This window comes from Alligator sinensis, unplaced genomic scaffold (assembly GCF_000455745.1).
Source record: "Alligator sinensis unplaced genomic scaffold, ASM45574v1 scaffold1365_1, whole genome shotgun sequence".
NCBI classification, from domain to species: Eukaryota; Metazoa; Chordata; order Crocodylia; family Alligatoridae; genus Alligator; species Alligator sinensis.
In genome coordinates this window covers 428,494-451,686 of record NW_005842977.1, presented here as the reverse complement: position 1 = coordinate 451,686, position 23,193 = coordinate 428,494, and the positions used below count along the sequence as shown (strand labels likewise).

At 43.5% G+C, this 23,193-nt stretch overlaps 1 protein-coding gene across 1 annotated transcript in view; it reads right to left on the bottom strand.

The window, feature by feature from the left end:
- Positions 1-176: 176 nt before the first annotated feature.
- The window catches only part of PLPPR1 (phospholipid phosphatase related 1), a 152,420-nt gene continuing 129,403 nt past the window's right edge, over positions 177-23,193 (bottom strand). Inside the window, exons 5-8 of the mRNA XM_006036584.2 lie at positions 15,155-15,405; positions 6,207-6,383; positions 4,006-4,137; positions 177-667 (exon numbers count right to left, since the gene is read on the bottom strand). Of these exons, the coding sequence (XP_006036646.1) occupies positions 635-667; positions 4,006-4,137; positions 6,207-6,383; positions 15,155-15,405 (593 nt within the window). The 3' untranslated portion in view covers positions 177-634. The remainder of the gene's footprint in view (positions 668-4,005; positions 4,138-6,206; positions 6,384-15,154; positions 15,406-23,193) is intronic.

The following is a 23,193-nucleotide window of genomic DNA, read 5'->3' as shown; positions in this document are numbered from 1 at the left end:
GTTTAGCAAGGTACTTGAGGACATGCTTAATTTGAAGTTTCTGAATAGTCCAACAAAACAGACTGGGACCAGTCACTCACTTAAGTAACTTGCTGAACTGAAGCTGAATGCTGTTAGAATTTTTTAGGCTAGATTCCTGATCACAGTTGCACAAATCTGGAGTAAATTTAGGCATTTTTTTCAGATTTACACCAAGGCTGCTGAGACCAGAATCTGGTCCTTTGTCAAAAGCATTCCTTATGGTAACAAAAGGTAAAGGGGAATTATTAGAATTATTTTTATTTCAATGTATATAAAACCAAAAAGAAAAAAAGTTTGTGTACAAATATCACATAACAACATCAACAATTCCATAGATGTAGTTCCTCAGTGCACGCTTTAAACAAGAAAAGGGTTTAGGGTTTTTTTGTAGTTTTTGTAGTTTTTGTTTTTAAATTCTGGCATAAATATATTAAAGCTGACAAAAAATCAGGGCAAGCTACATCACTTCCTCATACAAAAAATGTACAAAAACATCAGCCTCTAACTAGACATAACATAATACTGGTCGTCACAGTCTGACATTTAGTAACTGTGTGTCTTGGAGTATTGTACTGGAGGGTAATAAAAATAGCTTCTGTCGCCACCTTCCATCTCAGGTTACTTCAGTCATAGAGGCAGAGTGATTCTATAGGAAGGAAAATGTAAATATGTGAATATTTCTGGTACATCCTTAAAGAAGTGTCTAAATATTTGAGAAGCTTGGAAAGTCCTTATATGGGAACTAGGCGCTGTAAAAATGAGCTCCCCCAATAATTCAGGGCTTAGAGGGAAGAGGTCACAGCAAAGACCACTGTAACTTGCTTTTAACTCAGGCCAAGATTTCCAGGAGAGATTATTGATTCTAGTTGTCTCAGTTTTGCAGGTACCCAACTTAAGGCACCTTTAAGGGGCCTACTTTTCAGAACATGGAGGGCATCAGCCCTTTGACAATCAGGTCCCATATGGGCGCTGCAGAACTGAGCGATACACACTCACTGCTACTCTTGAGAACCTTGGTGCCATGGGGTAATACTCCTTTCCTCATCAAGTGGACCAGGCTCGCTGTCCACGGACACATGCCAGTGCATCTACAAAGTAGTATTAATTGAGATGCATTGCCCACTATTGTGATGTAAAGTTAGGTCTAAGCCATTTTGCTCTTGTGTGAGCAGAATGCTGGAGAAAAGGGAGCAGGCTCCCCATGACAAACAGCGCACATGGTTGAAGATGGGAAAAAGGAGGAATGTCAGGTCTCCTTAGCTGGATCACATTGAAGTTGTTTTCAGCTTTAGAGTTTACTTCACAGACAAACAATATCCCATACAAACAATGCAACAATAACCAGTCATGGAACAATGGAGAGGTAGATACTGGGTATGTCTCCATGTGCATTGATGCCCTCTTAAATTTACTGTGCAGTAAGTGGGAATAGGCCACCGTCTACACATGCAGGCACTGAAGTGCATTAACGCTGTGTATGGACTGATTTGGGACTAAAGTTAGTCCCAAGTCAGTCCACACACACAGTGTTACTACGCAGTAAGGCATCTACAAGTGCATTACTGTGCAGTAACTAATTGGGTATAAATTTGATACCTGCATGATGCAGGTATCAAATTTACACTTAAGTCAGCATAACCTGCCATATTTACTGCACAGTATGGGTGTGCATGTGTAGATGTGCACTCATACAGTGCGGTAATTTCGGTTTCTGCGCTATAAATGCACACATGTAGACGCGCCCATTGTGTATGGACACAGCCAGCTGCCAATTAACACCATGTACTATTACACCAAGGGAATGGGCCATTTCATGACTGTGATATTTGAGAAGATGTGGGACCATCTGTAGAAACCTTCATTGTTTGGGGAAACTCTAATGAGTGCCCACTCCCACAGCCACAAAGAATAGGTTCAGAGTAAAGCTACATTTTCTGTGTTTTCATGCATGCTGTATGTGTTTTCTTACTCCTAGACTAATCTAGAGCCCACTGACATCAATGGAGAGAGGCTCATTGACTTCTCTGGGCTTTGGACCAGACCTTACTCTTGAACCCTGGAAAGAGATTTTGGCTTATGGTATTAATGCCACAAATGTCCAAGTGCCACAGATGTTTTTCTGTTTGTGGAAAGACAAACATTAAAGATGTCTCATGTACTGTGAATGTGAGTACCAATGGGGGCTTTCTCCTGGTGCAGTATGAATGCTAAAACAAACCTGAATATCTGGCTTTTGTAGTCATACATATCATTTTACAAGCTGGAAGCAATTTATCTACACCCCTCCTCCCTCCCACCATCTGTCAGAGCTGGCTGAAAAAATTCCATAAAAACTTTTGTTGAATTGACACTTGCAATTTTATTAAAACAGAACTGTCACAAGAAGAGTCACCTTTCCTCTAATACTTTTGGATTTTTCAATGAAAGCTGAAAACCCAAGCCTCAAAAATTCTGTTTTCAGTTAATTTGAAGAAAAGTTTCCATAGAAAAAAAATACCCCCAAAAATTTAAACCCTTCGTTTTCTAAACAGTTCAAATCTCTCTGTATAAATTCATATCTGTGGAGTGCAGTGATGTTTTTTAAGTGCTATGATGTCTTAAACAGGAACTCTGTGGAAAGTATATTTTACATCTGTACATGAGGCAGCACAGAAGAAATTAACTAATAAACTGCACTTTCCTAGTCAACAGCACATATTCTGCCTTGAAATTGCTGTGTCAAATCATCTCACTTACCCTGGTGCAATCCAGTGAAATATAATAGGGTCAGGTGGATATAAATGGGAAAATTTGTCCCACCAGTCTCTTGTTATTAGGTTGCAAACAAAGTAAAAGTATGTTGCTTTTCTGCTGCTGAGTTCGGGAGCAGGTATTTATTTATTACTTACATTACTTATTAATTTATTAGTTATTACTATTGAATTGCTAAGCATGCCAAGAGCCACATAGTGCAGAAAGAAGTGATAATTTTTACCTGATTTGGCCACAGAAAGGGGCCTATAGCCACGATCAAACACAAGTGCATGGCTACAGACTGCTTAATAAATGGCCAGTCAGGTGAAAATGTTAACCTTCATTGCATGAGGGTTCAGATGCAGACGTTTCAAAACAGAGCGTCTTCTGTAACTTGTGTCTGCCCTGTCTTCCAGCCTGTTGCTGTTTTCAGAATGGGAAGGAGGAACGGGAGCAGAGGGAATTCGGTCTGGGCCTTTTTCAGCCCCCATTAGAGGATGGGATGGGTGTACTGGAGCCTCCCAAGGTGTGTGGTGGGGGTGGGCTCCAATTCACCAATCCCACCCTCCAGCGCTGGCTGGGGAACCCCTAGAATGAGCTCCCTCTGCTCCCTTTCCCCCCTCCCATTCTGAAAAAATGGCAGGGAGCTGGCAGGGAAAAGAGACCATTGCTACTGGCAGCCAGCAGCTAGATCCCTCTCCCCTGGAAACGACAGTGAACTTCTGTTTGGTTCAGGGAATCACTGCAACTCAGAACGCTTCCTGAAAAGCATTCTCAATTACAGTGGGGAGTTGCACTTCTGTCTGCGCCCAAAAGTCTCTGCTCTGCGTTACATGCACTAGTCAGTCCTTAGGGAGAGAGAGACAGCACCAAGAAAGCCTCAAGGTGTCATTAGACTGGATTATCCAACCTCCCTCCCCACCCAGTATTCTGTTCCAACATGCAAAGAAAAACACCTGAAAATTCACTTCTCAAGAAGCATGTGCAAAGGCACTGCCCATGCAAAATCTTGCCTCTCCATTTAGAGACACGTCTCTGGCAGCAGAACATTTACAACAGTGGGACTTCAGGCTATGTCAGGGCTACATATATCTGAACTCAACTCACCCAATGCTGCTCCCTTTTCTGCTGGTAGAGCTGTACCAGGGCTGTACATTTTATATGTTTGAACTGTAGTGTTAAACCAGTTTTTACCCAGCTGTGACTGACAGCTTTTCTGAAGGCTGTCTGTAATGCAGTAATTTATACTACCTGGGCACTCAACGTCTCTAGAGGACTTTCCACCCTGGGAAACGCCATGAGGGGAACTCCTCGTGGGTCTTCAGGCTTCGGTTTAGAAGGAGCTCCATGTGTTCCTCTAAAGTTATGGACAACACATATTCCCTACATGATGAGGGGAAAAACAAAACAAAACAAAAGAGGTCAGCATAGGCTGCCCACCTGGAATAATTAGCTAGAACCTCACTATAAAAGCATCTCCATCCCTGTCCATTAACTTGGTACTGCTAAAAACTCTTGCAGATTTTGGGATGTGGCTGGATCTGAGGATTTGGCTCAAGGTCATCTCTGTCCCAGTGCTGGACAATTAGCAGTGTGACTGACATAGCTGTGAGTACGAGCTTACCTTAGTAACTCAGCATAACTGTACCCTGTAGGCAGAAGCGATTCTTATTCTATTCTCTCTCAGAGAAGAGAAGCCTTGATTATAAGTGCTGTATTCTTTTAGAACCACTGACTGCAATTGGCACTGTATTCCCTAGGTCAAATATTACCTTAAGACACTGTTGTTTGGTCCACAGCTCCCAAGCTACAAGTGGCTCTTTAACTTGGCACCTGCAGCTTTTCAGAGAAAATGTTTGCACTTTTTTTTTTTTTTTTACTGTGTGAATGGGGCATATTTTCCCTGAATTATGAATAATGCAAAACCTGCAACTACATACATATTTAGGAGTTTTCTTGAACAGGAATATGACTGCCCTTATTCACTTCAGGAAGCTTATGGTGCCACGGTTCTTTGGTTAACACCAATGCCTGATGAGGCTCATCTTCATTAAAGGAGCGCTGCATCCCCTGGCATTTACATAGCTCTATTGGCAGAAGTAGTTTTTGGTCCACCCAAGCTACACCAGCTCGCCCAAAAGACAGAAGCTCTCCTAACAGAAGACACCATCTGCCAGCAGAGCTGAATCCACACTAGGGGTTGACATGTAAGCCAGGTTAGCTACAAGGATGTGAGCTCTTCACATCCATTGCCAACGTAAGGCTGATAGCAGAACTTTGTAGTGAGGCAAGGGCCGAGCATCACTGCCTCAAAACATGTGACTGTGATTCCCAAAGGAGTAAGTCTGAGCAACTGAAGGCTGAATCTGGCCTCCTGTTCCATCAAAAGTGTCTGGATAGTTCATGGATGACAAGGCTCTATAATGCCCTTCCTAACACAAAGAAATTACAAGTACCCTGCCTTGGGAAGGACCCTCCTGTCTGCTCCCAAGATATGGGATGCTTGCACATTTGTTAGTATGGACTCTATTTCTGAAAGGATGTTTCCCTGGAATTACTGTTTGAGAGCTTTCAGCAGGCCCAGGAGCAGCATCCACATTTATTCCCAAGTAGTCAAAGGCAATGAATATTGGGCGTTTCATTAAAAGGGAACCAGGCACATTTCTTATTAAAAACACCTGAAGTGACCTGAAGTGATCTGAAGAAAGAGAGAAAAAAGACCTTGCAAACCATCTCCAAGCACAGTACCAATACCCTGCTATGCACTGCAGGGAGCAAGGGACAGGTGCCAGTAGTGGCCTTGGTAAGCACTGTTGATACTAGAGCCTTTTGTTTGGAAGGACCTGGCTGGCATGCTGGATCATCCAATGCAATCCCCTGGGAGAAGGGGTGAGCATGAGCAATCCCTTTCTCCAAGTGGTATGACAGGAAGTCAGTCTTCGTCTGATCCTGCTTTCTACTGCACTTGTTTCATGCCTGCCCTGTAACAAAATGGCCCTTTGTTTAGAGCCTTATATACCAAGGGTAAGCTCTTGAATCCCACGTTTGTCATGCAACAGGCAGCCAATGAAGCTTGTGAAATGTGAGTGCCATGGTTCTCACATGCAACACATTTAGAGAAGTCAGGCTCCTTTCTGACATCAGCTGTATTTTATTGCATCTTAAAAGCTCTTCCCCAGGACAGCACCGGGAGGGCCCTGTACAGTAACTAAAATCATTGTGTAGATACCAGGATGTCATCACATTAACCTTATTAATTCATTCATATCAGCCTGACCTCATTTTAGGATTTGCTCAGAAGATAAATCCAAATAGATTACATTAGAAGTAATCGCTGGCAGCTTGATTAGTTAGCTGTGATAGGCAACAAGAGAATAATACAAGATTTTTTAAAATGTTAAGTTGTCTTTGGATTGGGTGGCGATGGAGAGGGGTAGGGACTGATGGCTTACCAGAAACAAAGCCACCGCACTTCCCAGGATGAAGCCTGCAATCACATCCGAACAGTGGTTTCGATACTCAGAAACGCGATTTAGCCCAGTCAGGAAGGCAGCACAGAGGGTTCCCAGACACAGGACAGGTTTTGCTAGCCTGCTGCTCTTTGTTTTAATTGTGCTTGTGATGTACATCTGAAAAACAGTGCAAGCCGCATGTGAAAAAACGCATGCAGCTCACTTGTCACTTAGCTATGTCACATCAAGCTAGGAACTGGACAAAACCCTGAGAATGAGGGGGCTCAGAGCAGAGGATGATCTCTGGAGGAAAAAAACAATATTGGAGAGCATCAACTCCAGAATGTCAAATGTCCACTCAGTCATGCCAGGCCACTGGGCTGGTATAAATGGCAACATCAGTTCAAGATTTTTAACTGTACCTATTGATTTATATTGAGAGAAAAGCAGATTTTTCCTAAAACTGAATTTGAGTATTTGGGGTTGACATATAACTGAAACAGTACAGTACATCTGTCTCAGCACTCACAATGCATAACCACTACTGCGTGTGAGCCAGGGGATCTGTGTCCTACCTGGCCATGTACCTACCCAGTTACTCTAGCACAGAGAGTATTGCCTGAGTCAACGAAGTGCATAAGTTTTGAAGCAGTTTCAAGTTTGTAAAAAATAGACCCTTAGCAACCAATTAGGCTTTTTTCTTTGTTTGTTTCTTTGTTGCATGGAGACTCTGGGACTTAATAATGGATGGGAAATGGAGCAGATTATGGGAAGGCCTTTTTTCCCCCCCAACAGGAGACTGAAAATATAATTATACAGTAGGAACTTTCCTTGTCCTCCAAAGCATTTCTTAAGTAGATCTTCTAGGTTTTGCCAGCTTGTTTTAATTTGAAAGGCATTTTTGACAAAGAAAATAAACTACGTTAGGATCAATTTAAGAGTACTAATTCCAGAGCCTGTGATTACAGGAGTAACATGAATACAAAGATACTGTAACAGAAAACAAAATTTGACAGCACAATGATAATGAAGTAAACACAATGAATCCTCTTCAGTGGTAAGTTAAGTGCATTTTTGTACCTTCCAAAGCACAGCTTGGCTTGTTGAGCAAAGTTAATGCCTATAGTTGTGTGCGCTAAAAAATGTCTCTGACAACATATGACCCTACACTGCAGTAATAGTGGGCACTGCCATCCATAAGCATGAAAGGAACCAGGGGCTGACCAGGAAAATCTGTTTGGAATATATATTAGAATAGGATTTCCCCAAATATATTGCTGTCTGGACTTAACCCACAATGTATAGGTCTGATGAGAAAGAACCATCTCCCTCCTTGCTGGCAAAAAGAAGGATTGCAAAGTCACAGAGAGGACTCTTGGTCTGGGAGCAGAAGTTCCCTTCTGGCATTTTCTTGGTAGTTCCTAAGGCAGGTCAAAAACCATCCATTATGGAAAACTGCTGGTGGTGGTCGTGGGGGTTTGATGAAGTGAAAATCATTTTTGTGTGTCCTCTTTCCTTCAGAAAAAGAAATCCATTTTGTTGTTGCTGTTTGAAAACCCAAAACCTGAAAGCTGAAAATACTGTAATTTGTGGCCAGTAATTTTTGACTGATGACCCTTGAGAGAACATTTCCATTTTCCATAGAATTTGCCCCCTGTAGCTTTGTTTTCTGTAACCACACCACTGCATGGCTGTCTGTGCGTGTTTTCTGCAAGCCCCTGCAAAGACTCATTCCCATATATGTGATCTTGTCTCAGGGGTAGAAGGTTCGTGAGTGCATGTAGCTCGGTAGCTGCACAGCAGTGCATGCAAGGAGCTCTGCTCTTTACAGGGTCAGGCTAAATGTACGTGGATCCTTTTGGGGTGCCTGAAGCCTGCTATTTAGGTACCAAACATTCTACTGGCAACAAAATTACTGTGCCCCTTCTCCATATTCTCAAAGAAGGGAAGGGTCAAAGATCTGCTTTGCTTTCATACTAACTGCATGGAGTAGAGGATGGGAAACCAACTCCAAGCTGCTGGTTCTGGTACTGGTACTACAAGGCTTGGCTTGGCTGAAATTGCCTTGTATTCTTTCCTGAGCCAGTGGTGATACTGGGTATCAAAGCACTGAATATCATTTTACAAGTTCTGCTGATGTGTTCCAGCATCTGGGGATGATTAGCACCAACTAGGTGCTTATCCTTGTTCTCTCTTTCTCTCTTGCACACATCCCAAAATCCTGACAATCAGGTGGAGTGGACATGACATTACTGTAGCATACCATAATCTCTGATAAGGGTAACTATACATGAGGAGCTCTGCTCTTCAAAGGATATGGCTAAATGCACATGGATTCTCTTGGGGTAGGTGAATGCCACTACTGAGGTACTAAATCTTCCATTTTCAAAGAAATTACTGTGCCCTTACTTCACGTTCTCAAGGTTTTTCCCTTCTCTTTTCCCCTATGCATCTATCAGTGCAGTTCTCCCTTAATCTAAACCCATTTTCCTCATTCCCTCTTCTTGGCTTGGGGAAGCTGCTGCACCTCACTAGCCGGTGTGGTAAGAGCCGCCCCCTGCCCCCCTCCTCCCAACCTTCTGCATTCACTTCCTGTGATGGCTGACTCTAGAGGAAGAAGCAAAATGGCTTAGCTGCAACCTTATTTGAACACAAATGGGAATGGAAAAGACAAGCATGAGACTGGAGTGGAGGAGTCCACTATTGACTCCCACTGCTCACTACACAGGCTACACTACACTTTTATCCACCCCGATGCAAGTGCAGCGTTTCAGCACCATGGAGCTCTACGCATGCCACCTGAATTTGGCCCCTTACTATACAATATGCAAGGCAGACAGCACAGCAGCTTTTGTGTAAAATCACATCTGTGCTGCTCTGATCAATTAATTACACCCCTCAGCATTACAAGGCTTAGCTAGTCATAAAGATTTATTTCTCAGGCAAAACGTACAGGCAGCCTTTATCTACCCAAGTACGTGAAAGATGGAACCTGCCTGATTTATGGAAGGGACTGTATGACTTGATCACCTGCAAAAGAAGGTCTCTTGGACTCGCTGGATAAAGAAGTCCTTTTCCATCTTGTGTCCCTCTAGGGCCAAGAATAAATTAAGGCTGAATATTAGAAGAAAGTGTTTTAACCAGCATAGGATGAGGTGCTTCAGACTAGCAACAGGACTAGTGGGCCCAAACAGCCAAACTAGATCTTAGGAGCTTGATCAGGTGACCAAGGGGATGATATAAAACAGATTGCCTGTGACAGCCCTCCATTCCTGTTTAGTAAAGACTTACAAATTATACATGAGACGTAATGGTCAGAAATGGACAGTAGGGGGCACTCTTTATCCACTCATTCTTGATAAATTGGAAAAAGCTGACTATTGTTACAAGGTGCCAAATTATTATAAAGGTTTTCTATGGAAACAATGGAAAACATGACATAAAAATGAAACACAGTGGTATGAATAATTACACCAATTCTTTTTTCCCTTTGCATCTCTGCCCCAAGAAGACAATTCAAAGGATCAACTGGGAGTCAGAACTGGATTATGTGAGCAGTGTTATTCTCTGCCTACTAGCCAAGTGCTGCTGGAGTGATTTATTTCATAGTATCCCAGGGAAAATGATCAGCTCTTGAACCCAACAGTTGGGACCTGCTGTGATAACTGCAAATTCTGTAATACAGGGAGAAAAAAACCCTTCACTCATATTTGTTTTCTTGGAGAGAAGTGGAGGGGGCTTGGATTATTCACATGGGGAAAAAAACTAACTAACATGACGACTGGGCAAGTCCACTGTGACTGAAAGACTGAATGAATCTAGGAGGAAAAACATAAACTTGTATTTAGATGAAAAATATTAACAGTGAGGGTAATTAACCACAAGAACAGAAAGCATTACATTCTTCATTAGCAGGATGCTTGCACTAAAGACTAGGTATTTTCCCAAAAGTCATGCTCCAGTTCATCCATAAATTAAGGTCTTGATGCAGGAATCCCAGGGTAGTTTCCTGGCCTGTGTCAGGCAGGCAGTCAGACAAGAATAATCACTGTAGTTCTTTCTTGCTTGGATGGCTAAAACCCCCCACTAAATTTAGGAAATTATTGTAGTTTCATACAACACCTTTCCTCTCTCAATTTAAGGGGAAGTTTCAAAGCTGAATATTGTTGGCACTTGCGCTCTTGTGGACATTGGGAAAACCTTCCATGGATAGTGGCCTTCCTCAAGAGAAACTTTGTTTTTACAAAACATGGATTGGATTTTAGAGAATATGAACATAAAAAGAGGATGGCTAAAAAGGGAAGAAAGCAAGAGAGATCTACATTTACATACAGCAAAAATGGGATGATTCAATTACATAAATAGGCATTCTATTCTATTTGCCACAATACCCATGTCACTTCCAGGAGTGCAACTAGCCATCTGACTAACAGTTGGCACAAGTTTCTTCTCTCATCTTTCTCTTAGGAACAGAAGCAAACACTATGGAGTATCTTGTTTCTGTCTGTTTTCTTTCCTGTATTTTTTAAGCAAACATATACATTGTCTTATATCTCTGCTAGAGCAGGCACGGTCAAAGAAATGTCCTTTGCCCTTGAGGAAAAAGATGGGGTGGTCCATTGCTCCTGGGGGGGGTCACAGAATTGCTTCAGACCAGCCTCCAAGAAAGTTCTTTTACTTACATAGATGGGTTTCTTCCTGGGAGTGGCATTGTGTCAGAGAAGCACAGCTGTTCATTGTAGACTCCATCCTGGAGCTTTAAGCAGTCTTAGATGTACTGGGATCAGGTCATAGAGTAGCTTGGGGATAAGGACCAAAATCTTGAACTCTACCTGAAATTCTATGCAAAGCCAACATAAAGGGTGGGGGATGGAATTGATGGTTTTGTGGCAGCCTGCATTGCTAAGCAGTTCTGTACTGGCTGAAAGTTTTCTAAGCACTGAAAAATTCATTTCCAAATGCATAACATTGTTGTACTCCATCTGAGATGTGACGAAGATGCGACCAAGTGAGATAATAGGAGTGTGGTACTTCTAAGTGCTGCAATGGAGGAGTTTGGAGCCAGTGTGGAAACCAAGAGTACCTCTAAACTACGCTGTAGGGTTTGTTCCTTCAAGCCTGTGGAAACTGCACCATGACTGCTGCTTTGCTTTCTGGTCCCTGCCTAATCTGCAGTTCTGCTTTCTGCTCCCTGCCCTATCTGCTGCTCCCTTTCTGATCTGCCATGCACCACACACAGAAACTGCCTGTGCCACTTGTGACAGATGTGTTGCTGATTGGGAAGCTTTTCTCTTGACCCTCCTCCCTTGCCTACTCAGATGAAACAGCAATATCTCATGGTCAACAATGTCAAAGACATCAGAGAAGTCCCGGCAGTTGAGAAGTAATGTCTGTTCTCTATCCATTAATAAAAGCTCATCCTTTATCTTCAAAAAGGTGGTTGCAGTTCCACTCCCTGACCCCGACTACAGACTGTACCCAGTCTACTACGTTAGCTTCAGTCAGAAGAGCTGGTAAGCTTTTGTCAAGCTTTGCTACGAGCTTGCTCAGCAACTGGGGGATAGTTGGTAAGAATTAATGTGGCCTGGGTAAGTTTTACATTACAACACGTTTGTAGTTATGAAATATGTATTTCTCACTGATATCTCTGCCATGAGTTATTAGATTGGAAATATTCATGAGTATGCTATTTTTTTTTAGAGAAATTTAATTAAAAGCATGTATTTCTAACCAAATGGAAGCCTCTGCTTTGAAAACAAGAATAACTCTTGTTGAAACCAATTCTTGTCCCACTTCTAGAGGATTAAAATAAACACATGCAGCAGCCAAGGCATAGAAACAACTTGGACTCTCATATATTTCCAGGTGTGGTCTGAAACTGGAGCCTGTCATTTCTTTCCCAATGGATTCCAAATCTGGCACAACAGATTCTCCCTTCCCTAATTAAAAGGACTGAACTGGGGGCTACATTCTGAATTCCTTGCCCATCTCTACACACTGACTGGAGCAGTGTGAATTTGGTGTATGTAAGGAATCCAAGATAGAGCTTTTGGTTGCTCACCATCTCTTTTGCATCAACCTAAACCCATACAGACCACAAAATTACAAAGCAACACAACAGACAATTGGACCCCATGTCCAGCACTTGGCCCACACAGCTGTGTCACATACTGAACATGGCAATGTAGTGGAGCCGTGGGCAAGGACTCTGTAGAAGTTACTTTAGCTCAGTAAGTAGAGTAGATTCTTGGCTCTCCCCAGCTGTATGAAGGATGATGGGAGCATTCACACAGTGTGCTCTCCATCCCAGAGTATCCATGCTCCATCCTCTCTTTCACTTGTATTGAGTGGCCAAAATCCAGTTTAATATACTGCAGATTAGGTTCAGTGCCTCTACCACTTTTACAGGGTTTATCGCAAACAGTAAAACTGCCCCTCAGTATAATTCTACAGGAAACAATTAGGCATTAGGTGCAATTAATCTTAGTTTAATTCAAATTATTAGCTTTTTATTGGCTATAAAACTGTAACCATGGTAACTGCATACCCAGAGAAATCAAATGATAGGAGATTCAGGGCTACAATGTGTCTGTATGCAGAACTGTGAGCACTGAGCGGAATGTAAGCTGCACCAACCCAGAGGCAGTTCAAGGTGACTCTATGACTCAGAAAGACACTTCTAGGTCACACTTCCTCCTGCTTCTACTCCTTTGGGTGGGAGTGATAATTTCTACCAGGCTGCACCAGCAGCAGCAGCACTGGCTTGGTAGTGATGCCTGGTCAAATAGTGAGTAGAGCCAAAGCTTCCTACCACCCAGATACTCTGAGACTGGAAAAGACAAGAAGGGGATAAAGGAAAAGGCTTACTCCCTTAGGTGGGTACATGATCTCCCTCTTATATGTCAGGCCCATTTTATTCCCCTCCTCCACTAGCAGATTGATGCACAGAGGGACACTCCAAGAGTGGTTCAATCCCATTTGGTGCAGAAGCGGGGTACAGTTACCCCCTGCATTGCCTATTTCAGACCTGGGAAGGATCCTCATTGGGAATGTGCTGGGGTGGGGTTTGGGAAACAGTGAGTGCAGGGAGGCTGCAGGGGATACAGAATGTCCTTCCTCCAGCCCAGATTCTAGAAAAATATGTATCAGCCAGGACACCAGTATCCTTTTAGTGGCATCTAAGCTCCTCTGAGAGCTCCTCCTCTATGGCACTAAGGAGTAGTGTTGGTCAGAAGTCTCCCTGGAACCAGGACTCTAATGGGAAGGCAGCATGTCAGGAACAGAGCCAGTATCTCATAGGGTTTTGCTGCTCCCCAAATGTCCTAGCCAACTAGAGCCTGCTTTCTAGAACATTATTATTTAATATTTTTCCAGTGGCATCCACTCTGTGCTAGGTGCTTTCCAAGCACTTCAGGACAAGCCCTGCCCAAAGGAATGGGTATGGGAACAACTACAGGGATCTTAAGTCATGTCTACAGGGTTAACTTACCATGAAAGAGGGAGCCCTCAAAGAATCAGTGTACCATGCTGCTCTGTGCATGTTGCCTTCACAACTGAAGTAGTACAGCTGTAGCTGCATGGTGCTGTGGATATGCTAATTAGCAGGGGGCAGGCTAACCGTCACTGTCACTCAGCAGTGCTAATTACCCTGCTGGACATGCTGCACAAACGTGCCTACATTCTTTCCAGTTCAGGAAGTTCAGTTCATGCATAGCAGTGTGATGCTTGAATGTGCTGTTATGTGGCAAGGTAAGTTAGCCATGTAGCCATGCACTTAGATATAATGTAGAGGTTGTACCTGGAGGGTGCTCTCAGGTCATGTAAGTTAATGCTTCTGTATCACTGTTAGCATCTACATGACATTGAAAAAAAATATGTGGTAAACGTCTTGCCTTTCATGCTCCAAAATACAAGTAGTAAAGAGTCTTATGCATTTGCTAACCAGGTAAGTTGGAATCATTCAGTGAATATCCTGGCTGAGCAGATTTAAGGCCTGCATTTGACTGGCTGGACAACAGACCCATACCTCAAACCTCCCCTTTGACCCAAATTGAGCTATTCGTACCTTGTGGGGTACTTAAATTACTGAGACGGCCCACTGATTTTGGTGGGAATATTGGGGAGGAAAATGAGGAGCAAAGGATGGTAGAATTTCACCCTGTCAAGAAAACAGGAAGACTACCAGGGCTTTCAATGAGTACTGTATCAGGCTACCTTCATTCCAATACTTCCAGTCCCCTGCATGCTCAGAAAGCACCGCACAAACTTTAACTAGACAGTCTTGCATGACTGCAGGGTGTTATAATGTTTCTATGAACACAAGAGTAAATGATATGATTAAAAGGGATTTCAAAGGCATCAAGTACTCCTGACCTGGCAGTAAAGCAGTATCACCCTCCGGAAATTCCCTTCTGCAGGCTCAGTCATTTTATTATCCTGGCAAAATTTGTCCTTAAATTATTTTAAGGGAGAGCTCACCAGTATGTAGACTTCTATCTCTGAGAAGGGGAGCAAAATTCAGCCTAGGTCTAATCAGAAGAGACTCCCATCAAAATAGTATGATTTAGTACTTAAGTTAAAGTTAGTACTGTCCTGTGAGGCATGGTAAGCATTATCATTATCTGTTTTACAATGGGGAAACTGAGTCAGGGAGGTGAAATAGCTCCCTCAAGGCCACAAGAAAAATCAGCAGCGGAGGCAGGGTTGGAATCCAGGCCCTTCCAGCTGGCCCTCATGCTTTTAGGACATACTGTCCTGCAGGTGGGACAGTGGAGGGAGCTGCACTACCTTACCCAAGGGCTGAATTTGGATTAGAAAGGACTCCAGTCACACACGCACACAAAAAGTATAGGTTCTTTCCCACCATGAATAGAAAACAAAAAAGTCCACGTATAGCCATAGCAACAGAAATCTCTTCATGTGAATTGGCACTTGTCCCAGGTACTCACCGTGGCGTATAAGGCTGAGTAAATGCTCAAAGCAGCATGTTTGGATGGAAAGGATCTCCTCGCCTTTTCTATCACCTCCACGTCCCCAGTGCAGATATTCCCATTGTTTATGAACTGATGGTGAGCCCGGCAGTCATTTCCTGTGTAGTTGGGTTTACACACCGTGAGAAAGTATGGAGCCAAGTTCCCAGTCACTACCTGGCCAGCATTTACAAATATGTCAGTGGCAAAAAGTCCAAATGCAAACACTCCTGCAAAAAGGTTAAAAACGATAAACAACAATTATTTGCAAACACTGAAGCAGGTATCAATGGGGTCACCAATTATTATGCATAGAGGAGAGGTAAAGACATTAGATCACAGGTCCTACTACCAGAAGTGAGATAGTACGAGTGCTTGATCCAGTCATCTTTCTATACACCAAGCTCCTGTTTACTTTAATGGGAGTTTCATGTTTGCATGACTGCAGAATTGATTCCCTCCAGCTCTCAAACTTCATACACAAAATGTGGTGGGAGACATGAATTAATTTATCTGACACCTCAATTTACCACATTCTTGCCATTTTCCAGATGGGAAAATTACAGCACACACTTTGGAAGCAAGTACTTAGATTTCCTGAGTGCCACTGTGAAACCTGAAGAGTAGAGAGACATAACAGTTATACCAGTGTGGAATGATACTGGCACAAGCTGGTAGGATGTAACTGTTACATCTGCATGCTCTTATAAGGATAGAAGCGTAGCAGAACTGTTGTAACTTATATCCTGTTTCATTCCAGGTTAAAATTACAATAGTTTAGCTCACTTAGGGCATGTCCCCACATTCAGGGGCATGCAGTTGCCCTGGCAAAAATAGTAGTGGCACAAACTTGATGCCCCTTCATGTGGGGTTGGTGCAAGGCAAATTGTCCCGGGTGTGGTAGTGTAGGCTAGGGTCAGCACCTGTGCTGGACCCAGCAGCCTTACCTGGAGTCCTGGCCTCCTAGGGCAGCGGTCGTGGCAATCTTGCTGTTCAAAGTCTGGCTGGCAGCCAAAGCATGGCTCTGGCCTGCCAGGCTCTGTTTCTAGCAGCAGCAGTGTGAACTACATGTGCCATGCCACTTTTTGCAGAGATTTTTTTTTTTTACATCAGGATCTTCCAGTGTCAAATTCTGGCATCATGCTGCAAATCTGCGGCATGGAGAACTGGTGTGCATGTGCCATGTGTGGTTTGCAGCACCTCAATCGGGTCTGAGGTGCTGAAAACTGGACATGCACACACAGAAGGACGCACCCTTAGGCTATAAAAGGGTGTCGCTTTTGTGCTGCCATAAACATTTTTATGGAGGCACAAAACAAAAGTAAATAGACATCTATGCTGCTAGTCATGCCACAAATGCCCAAATTGTGGCTGTGACAAGAGGTGGTATAAATTTGTACTGCTTTTTTATAGTACATATCTGCTTTATGGTGAGAGAGAGTGGGCAGCCCAAAGCTGCCAGAGTTCTTTAGCAAGACTGGGGAAGGTGCTCTAGGGGCCTCAGGGGCCCAATCCTGTATTCCCTGGGGATTTCCCTGCCTGCAAGCCCCAGGAATGCTCTGCAGGAGAATCCCAGGGCATGCTTTCAAGCTGCTGCATCTTTGGTTGGGGTGTGGCACCTGGAGCTGTTCTTCCACAAGATAAGGCCCTTGAAGCCCTAGGAGTGACAAGGGTCCAACCCTGTGGGACAAGGGTGATGCCTGTTTTTGCTGATCAGTCAGATCAGCTGAGGAAGGATACATCCCAACCTCCATTTTTAGCCCTAACCCAGAGAAGCATGCCCAGGAAACCCTTCCACCCTCACAGCTGCTGCACACTCCTGAGTGGCAATTCCTTCTCCCCTTTTGAAGTGGTGGAAAGTTATGTCTGTCCACAGCCTTATTGTCAGCAGTAGTTTCCCACAATGCAATCAAACTCAGTGGGACCTGCAGGGTCTTGGTTTCTTTGAAAATCAATCCCCTGCTTGTCTCAAGCTGGGTAACAAAGCCAATGAATAGTTTTGACAATCGTGGCCTGAAATTCTTCTTCCAGGTCACATGAGAAATTGGTGGCAGAGCAGGAAATAGAAAGTAAATCTCCAAGCCTGTGTTTTAACTTCAACACTGCCCTTCCTCCCTTTCACATTTAACACCACTTAACATAAATTATAGATATTAACAATTTATACAGAATCTAGCCTTCAGCCTTGGCCTTATTCCAACACAGTCTAAAAGCAGTCTAAACTGAATATGATATCATTTTTTTCTCCACTTCTTGCCCTAAACTTGTGTCATGTTACTATTTCCTGTTGTGTTTTTCCACCTAAAGACTGGCTACATTTCAGTGGCAGACAAATTAATTGTTATGTAACCCATGCCAATCTGACAGATTGGTTGATAACCATAAATGTTTGCAACATGTTGAGACAAAGTATTATTAGCATTGCTCTGCAGTATACTAGAATGGCATAATTGCTTTTCTTTTAAAGCAGTTTATACTAACAAAGAATGAATCATTATTAATGAATTAATAAAATGTTAGCTTATTTTAGAGTGTTACCTGTTAACCATGTTCCCATGCTGTGAATGGTGGTTATAAATGTTCTGTAGAATTTGCTGCTTAAAATATTATGTAAATTAATTAAGATTAACAGACTAGCCTTATGTTACATGGCACAGTGTATATAGCCTGTGAGAGACAAGCTACAGAACTTCAGGCCTAGGTTCTGTAGCTTGTGTGATAACATTTAGCACTCTAACAAGATGAGTAACAGTCTCCCGTAGTTGCAATACTGAATTAAAAAGATATAACAGGATTTTAAAATAACTATTAGATCTCTTCATTTGTATTCTGATTTAGACCATTCAGGGTCATAGTTTCCTCCATAGCTATGAAGGCTAGGGGCTCACACAGTTTTAAAATGAAAGCTAAAATTCTTCTGAATTCACATAAAACCAAGAGCTGGAGCTTGAGAGAAAAAAGCAGCTACTCTTGTGAGACTTAATAAAATCCCAAGAGCTGGCAACACAGTGGTTATATTTATTTCATTAGCTATCTGTGCTGGGTTTTTTAAATTTTGATGTTTATATTCAAAGTAATAAATATAGAGAACAGTGGCATAACTGAAAACTCATCAAGACAAGTCACCAAAGAGCCTTTTACATCAAATTAACAAGCATCAAAGCAAATGCCACAGATAGAGCAATCCATCACATAGCTAAGAGAAAACAGAAGGGAAGTAAATGACAGAAATTTCCATTTATGCAGGCCCTGTCTACACAGAGGGGATAATGATACCAGCATAGTTATTCCTGTGAAACCTCCTAGTCTAGATGTATTGGAAGGGCGTAAAATGGGGCTTCTAACAGGGCAGCTTGCCTACAGCAGCATTGCTCAACCCATGGGTCGGAACCCAAAAGTGTGTCAACAACATATATGAAAGGGTTGCCAATTTTTTTTTAATTGATTCCTCTTTAAAGGAGAAAAATGTGGGCAACAGTGGTTTTTCCTTTGCAGGCTGGCATAGCTCCAGCCTGCAAGGGGCTGCTTGGGACCCCCCATGCTCCCTCCCCCAGCTGCCCCACACACTGGGGGACTGGGGCCTGGGTAGCAGCAGGTTGGAAATGAGGGGAAGAGAGTCAGGACTGGCCATTGATGTTTACAAATGGGTCCTGGTACAAAAAAGGTTGAGAATCACTGCCCTACAGGGAGGTAGGAATAGTATACTCAGTTTGGAGTACAAAGGCCTGTCTTAGGTCAAGGGACATGATCCCTGGGATAGCAGCAGGGTGAGTAAATTTATCCTTATAACCTCTCTGTGAAGTGGGAAGGGCAGTTATTTCACTTAAAACATAGTTCTCAGGGTGAAATTCAGCACTGTCTGCCTGCCAAAACAGTGGGCCAAGCACACACTTTTATTCATCTAAAAAATGCCAGGAGCATTCATGGTGCTATATACATGATTGCTATATGAAAGCAATAATAATGTATGGGCTTTCTGCAAGGAGCTAAAGAGGGGTTGGAATCCACCCTAAGGCTGTGAGCAGAGCCCAGCACTATAGTTCAGTCCCAACAGAGACCACTTAGCCGTTGGATGTACATAAGCATGGAGCCAGCAGCACCTTCCTCAGTATGTCCTGACATGTCCTTTCATGCTGGCCTATTTAGAGGCAATGTGGTGCCTCTGTCCTCCCCCGCCCTGCCAGGCAGAGTGGAATGTCATTCCTGAAGTGTGCTGCCTCAAACTGGGGCAGTGCAAGACATGACAGCCCTGATCTTGGATTTAAGTGCTGCAGGTTTGATGCGAGAGATTTTTTTTTTTTTTTGCAGAAAATATGGGCAAAAATGTAAGTTAAAGAGCTTTGATTGGTCAAACCAGGTCACTTTCCATTTGAGGTGGACACATTGAGAATGGTGGTTGAAAAATTGGGCAGAGGAGAGAACTAAGCACCAAACTATAGGTATACAGATACTCTGTACCTTGGATCTTTTAATAACAGACTCAGCCAGATCATCAGAAACACCAGTTCATTTCATTTGGTCAGGGAGGTAATATTTCCTGCTACCTCTTCTCAAAACACTAGGGGCATCCAGCAGTTGGTTTGATTCTCTGTGTGTATGGAGGGTAGGCCAGAACCCTGAACCCAGATGGTCCCAATCCAGTCATCCCTAGAAGAAGTGCCACCTGAAGCAAGCCCAGAGCAGCACCCTGGTCCCAGCAGGGCTGAGGCAATCAGGGCAATCAATCCTCTGAAGCCACAGGCAACAGGCCCACCCACTCCAGCCCTTAAAAGGCAGGCCCAGCCTGCAGTCTTTTTGTCTGAGCAAAGACCAAAGTTCTTGCTCCTGACCTTCTATGCATTTCCAAGCTGGTCTTCTGGTTTTGACTCCTGGCTCTGACTCTGGCTTCCAGTAAGAGCTCTGGCCATTCCCTGATTCCATTTCCCTGACTGTGATTCTGGTTTGACTTTCATCTCTGGCTTTTGGCTTCTGTTCCTAGTTAACCCTTCTTTTACCTCATCACCAGCTTCAGTTTCTGACCCTGAGTTGTCCCGACTTCAGTTATGACTTCCCAATAGTTCTGACACCAGACCTTTCCAGATCTCCAGCTCCCTGGGAAACCTATCTGGGCTACACCTGTGCTTCAGGTAACAAACCTAGACTGACCATGCCCCAGTGCATAACACAGTGCAGGTTAGGGCACATTCAGGTTTGCTTTAACTTGTATCAGCTGGATCTTGTGCCCAAGAGTGCAGTCCTTCAGCCCAGAACTGCAGGTCTAGGGACAGACGTTAAAAAAGCCTAAGCCTGAATTGATTCAATCTTTGCAATTTAGTCTAACCTGCAGAGCTTGAACCAATTTGCAAGTGGATAGACATTCACTTTTAAATCAAGAAATGCAGGCTCATGTCTGCTGTGGCTGAGGCTAGAAGCCGGGGGGCACTAGAGCAGCCCTCCCTTCCCTTCCATAATACTGAGGGGAGGAGGAGGGGCATGGCCAGGCCCCAACAGGATGCTCTGATTAGAGAGGGGTTTAATCCCCCACTCTGGCCTGCACAGTCCTTGGCTTTTCCCAGCTTGTTGTTCAAGGGGCAGGGAGTGTTGCCAGACTCCAGACCCCAGGTAGCACTCTGAGGCAAAGTGGGGAAGGAAGAGTGGTTGTGTGGAGTGCATGCATCTGTTGATGATACTGAGCTTTTCAATCTCCCTCTCCCGACTTCTTTATACTGTCTGCAAGCCTGACAGGCAAGGGAGTCAGCAGAAAGCTGGTAACACAAAGCTTATCACAACCCATCAAGTAAACAAAACCCTTTCTCATTAGTTCAGGCTCCTCTTAAACAGTTTTTTTCAAGGAATGGAGAGACATTACCAGCTGATCTGTTGATTAGCTCCAAAAAGCCCTAAGCAGACACTTTTCTGTCTGCCTTTGTCCCAGTGAAACTGGAGATGCACACACACAGACATCTCTAAGAATTAGCTAACATTAGCTAAGGGATGGTGTGACCATGACCAGATACTGGGATGGGTCCATACTGTGGGAGAGGAGAGGGAGGGAAGGGGGGAATCCCTGCTTGAGCACCAAGCGGGAGGCAGGGGGAAGCCAGGCAGATGCTGCTGTGCCTGCAGTCCTCTCCCTCTTCACAGCCAGCTGGAGCAGTGATAGTGCTCCAGCTAGGGAGGAGAGAGACAGGGCCAGCCCTGCTCTCTGGAGAAGACAGCCCAGCCCAGCCCAGCGCTGAAAAGCATGCTGGGATACTGGGGGACTCTGATTTAACTTAAACCAGAAAGGGGATTGGGACAGAAGTGCCATAAACCAGTTTGACCCAAATCAGTTAAGTCTACATTCAACCAGGTTTATCTTAAACCCATTTCAGCCATTTTGAAACTAGTTTATGTGCACTAAACTTATGTTCTGTTACAGGTTTAAATCAGTTTATGGTCCCTTAAACCAGTTTATGTGTAGCTTTTATCCCTAGTCCTGGAGGTTAGCATACCCAGGCATGCTGCTGCCCACAAAGCACACATCCAGAAAGTCTGCTATCTGAGGGGTCCAGGAGCAGGTAGCACAGAGCCAGCTATTCATCAACCCTATTGGGGCAAATCTCTAGGTCCTTTGCGGCAGCAGCATAGAATGGATGAGGAATGTGAAAGTGAAAAACAGACCCTACCCCTGTACCTCCATTATTCATCATCATGGGCCTGATCCTGCTTTGACTGAAGTCAATAGAAATTTTATCACTGGTGTCAGTGGAAGCACAATTGGGTCTTTATCCCTGATTAAACAGAAGTCATTGAACCAAGACTTTCCCTGCTGTAACAATGTCAGTGACTCACACTCTGGAATTACACCAGAGATGAATGTGGCTCATTTTGTTTCATGTCCAAAAATATTCTGGTTGAGTTATTAAATTTCATATCTGCCTTGTGCACTGAACTCCTCAAAAGGATGAGTTTGCTATGATTGTTATTAATTATTGAGCACTGTAAATGCACTTACACGGTATAGTACATAAAGAAAAACCCAACCTCTGCTCCATGGGCATTACAGCATAAACCAATCAGATAAAAGCTGAGGGACAACTGGCACCAGGTTTTTAATAAATCACCTGGCTTTTTTCAAATTGGGCTCCTTCTATGACCTGAAGCTAATCCCATCTCAAAGTAGGGCAGGCACCCTTTCCTTTTTGACATGTAATAAAGAAAGGTCTCAAACTACTTGGCAGAAGTGGATGGCTCTAAGACATGGATTTTGATCAATGCTCTAATAGAACAGTATGTGCAAGTTGGCCTGTTTTCAACTGCCCCGGGCTGCGGCATCAGAGCTAAGGCAGATTTGGCTACAGCTTAAATCTTTACTATGCCTTTATTGTGATGTATATTGATCACTGTAATTCCCCCTTTTGCAACGCTGCCAACCTGTGCTTTATGAAAATTATAGCTATGTGTAGCCATGAATTTGGCTGCCAGTGTTCTAACCCTCACAGAAGATAGTGATTACATATCAAATGCTCCCAAAATACTTCCAGACAGGTTCAGTCATTATTGATTTTAAGGTTGTAAACCTCATGTATGTAACCATCAATGCCAGAACCCCTTGGTAGCTTTTATATCTAGGGGAATAATTTATTTCCATACTCACATCACAGTCTAAAATAGTTAAGTAACTGACTGAGACAGGAATTCAGTGATGAGGCTGCCATGTTTTTAAGGGCATGGATGTCATGGATAAAAGACTTAAATGGAAATCTAACAGGCAATGGCTCTTCAGGGGTTGGGGCTCCACTGAAGTTTGTGATGTAAAGACAAAGTAAATATGGTATTAGAAAGAGACAGTTGCAATGAATTCAGACCTGGTCTAAGATCTATAAACAAGGCTCCGAGTACTTGTTCTTTGGAAAACACTTCTCAAGAGGTATGTGAGGTATTCCCTTACTCCATCATTGGGACCAGTCTCATTTTGTGACATTCTCTGCACCCCTGGGTCCAAAGAGCCAGGGCATGAGCTCGAGCCCAAATTCAGGATGAAATGCTAAGGGATG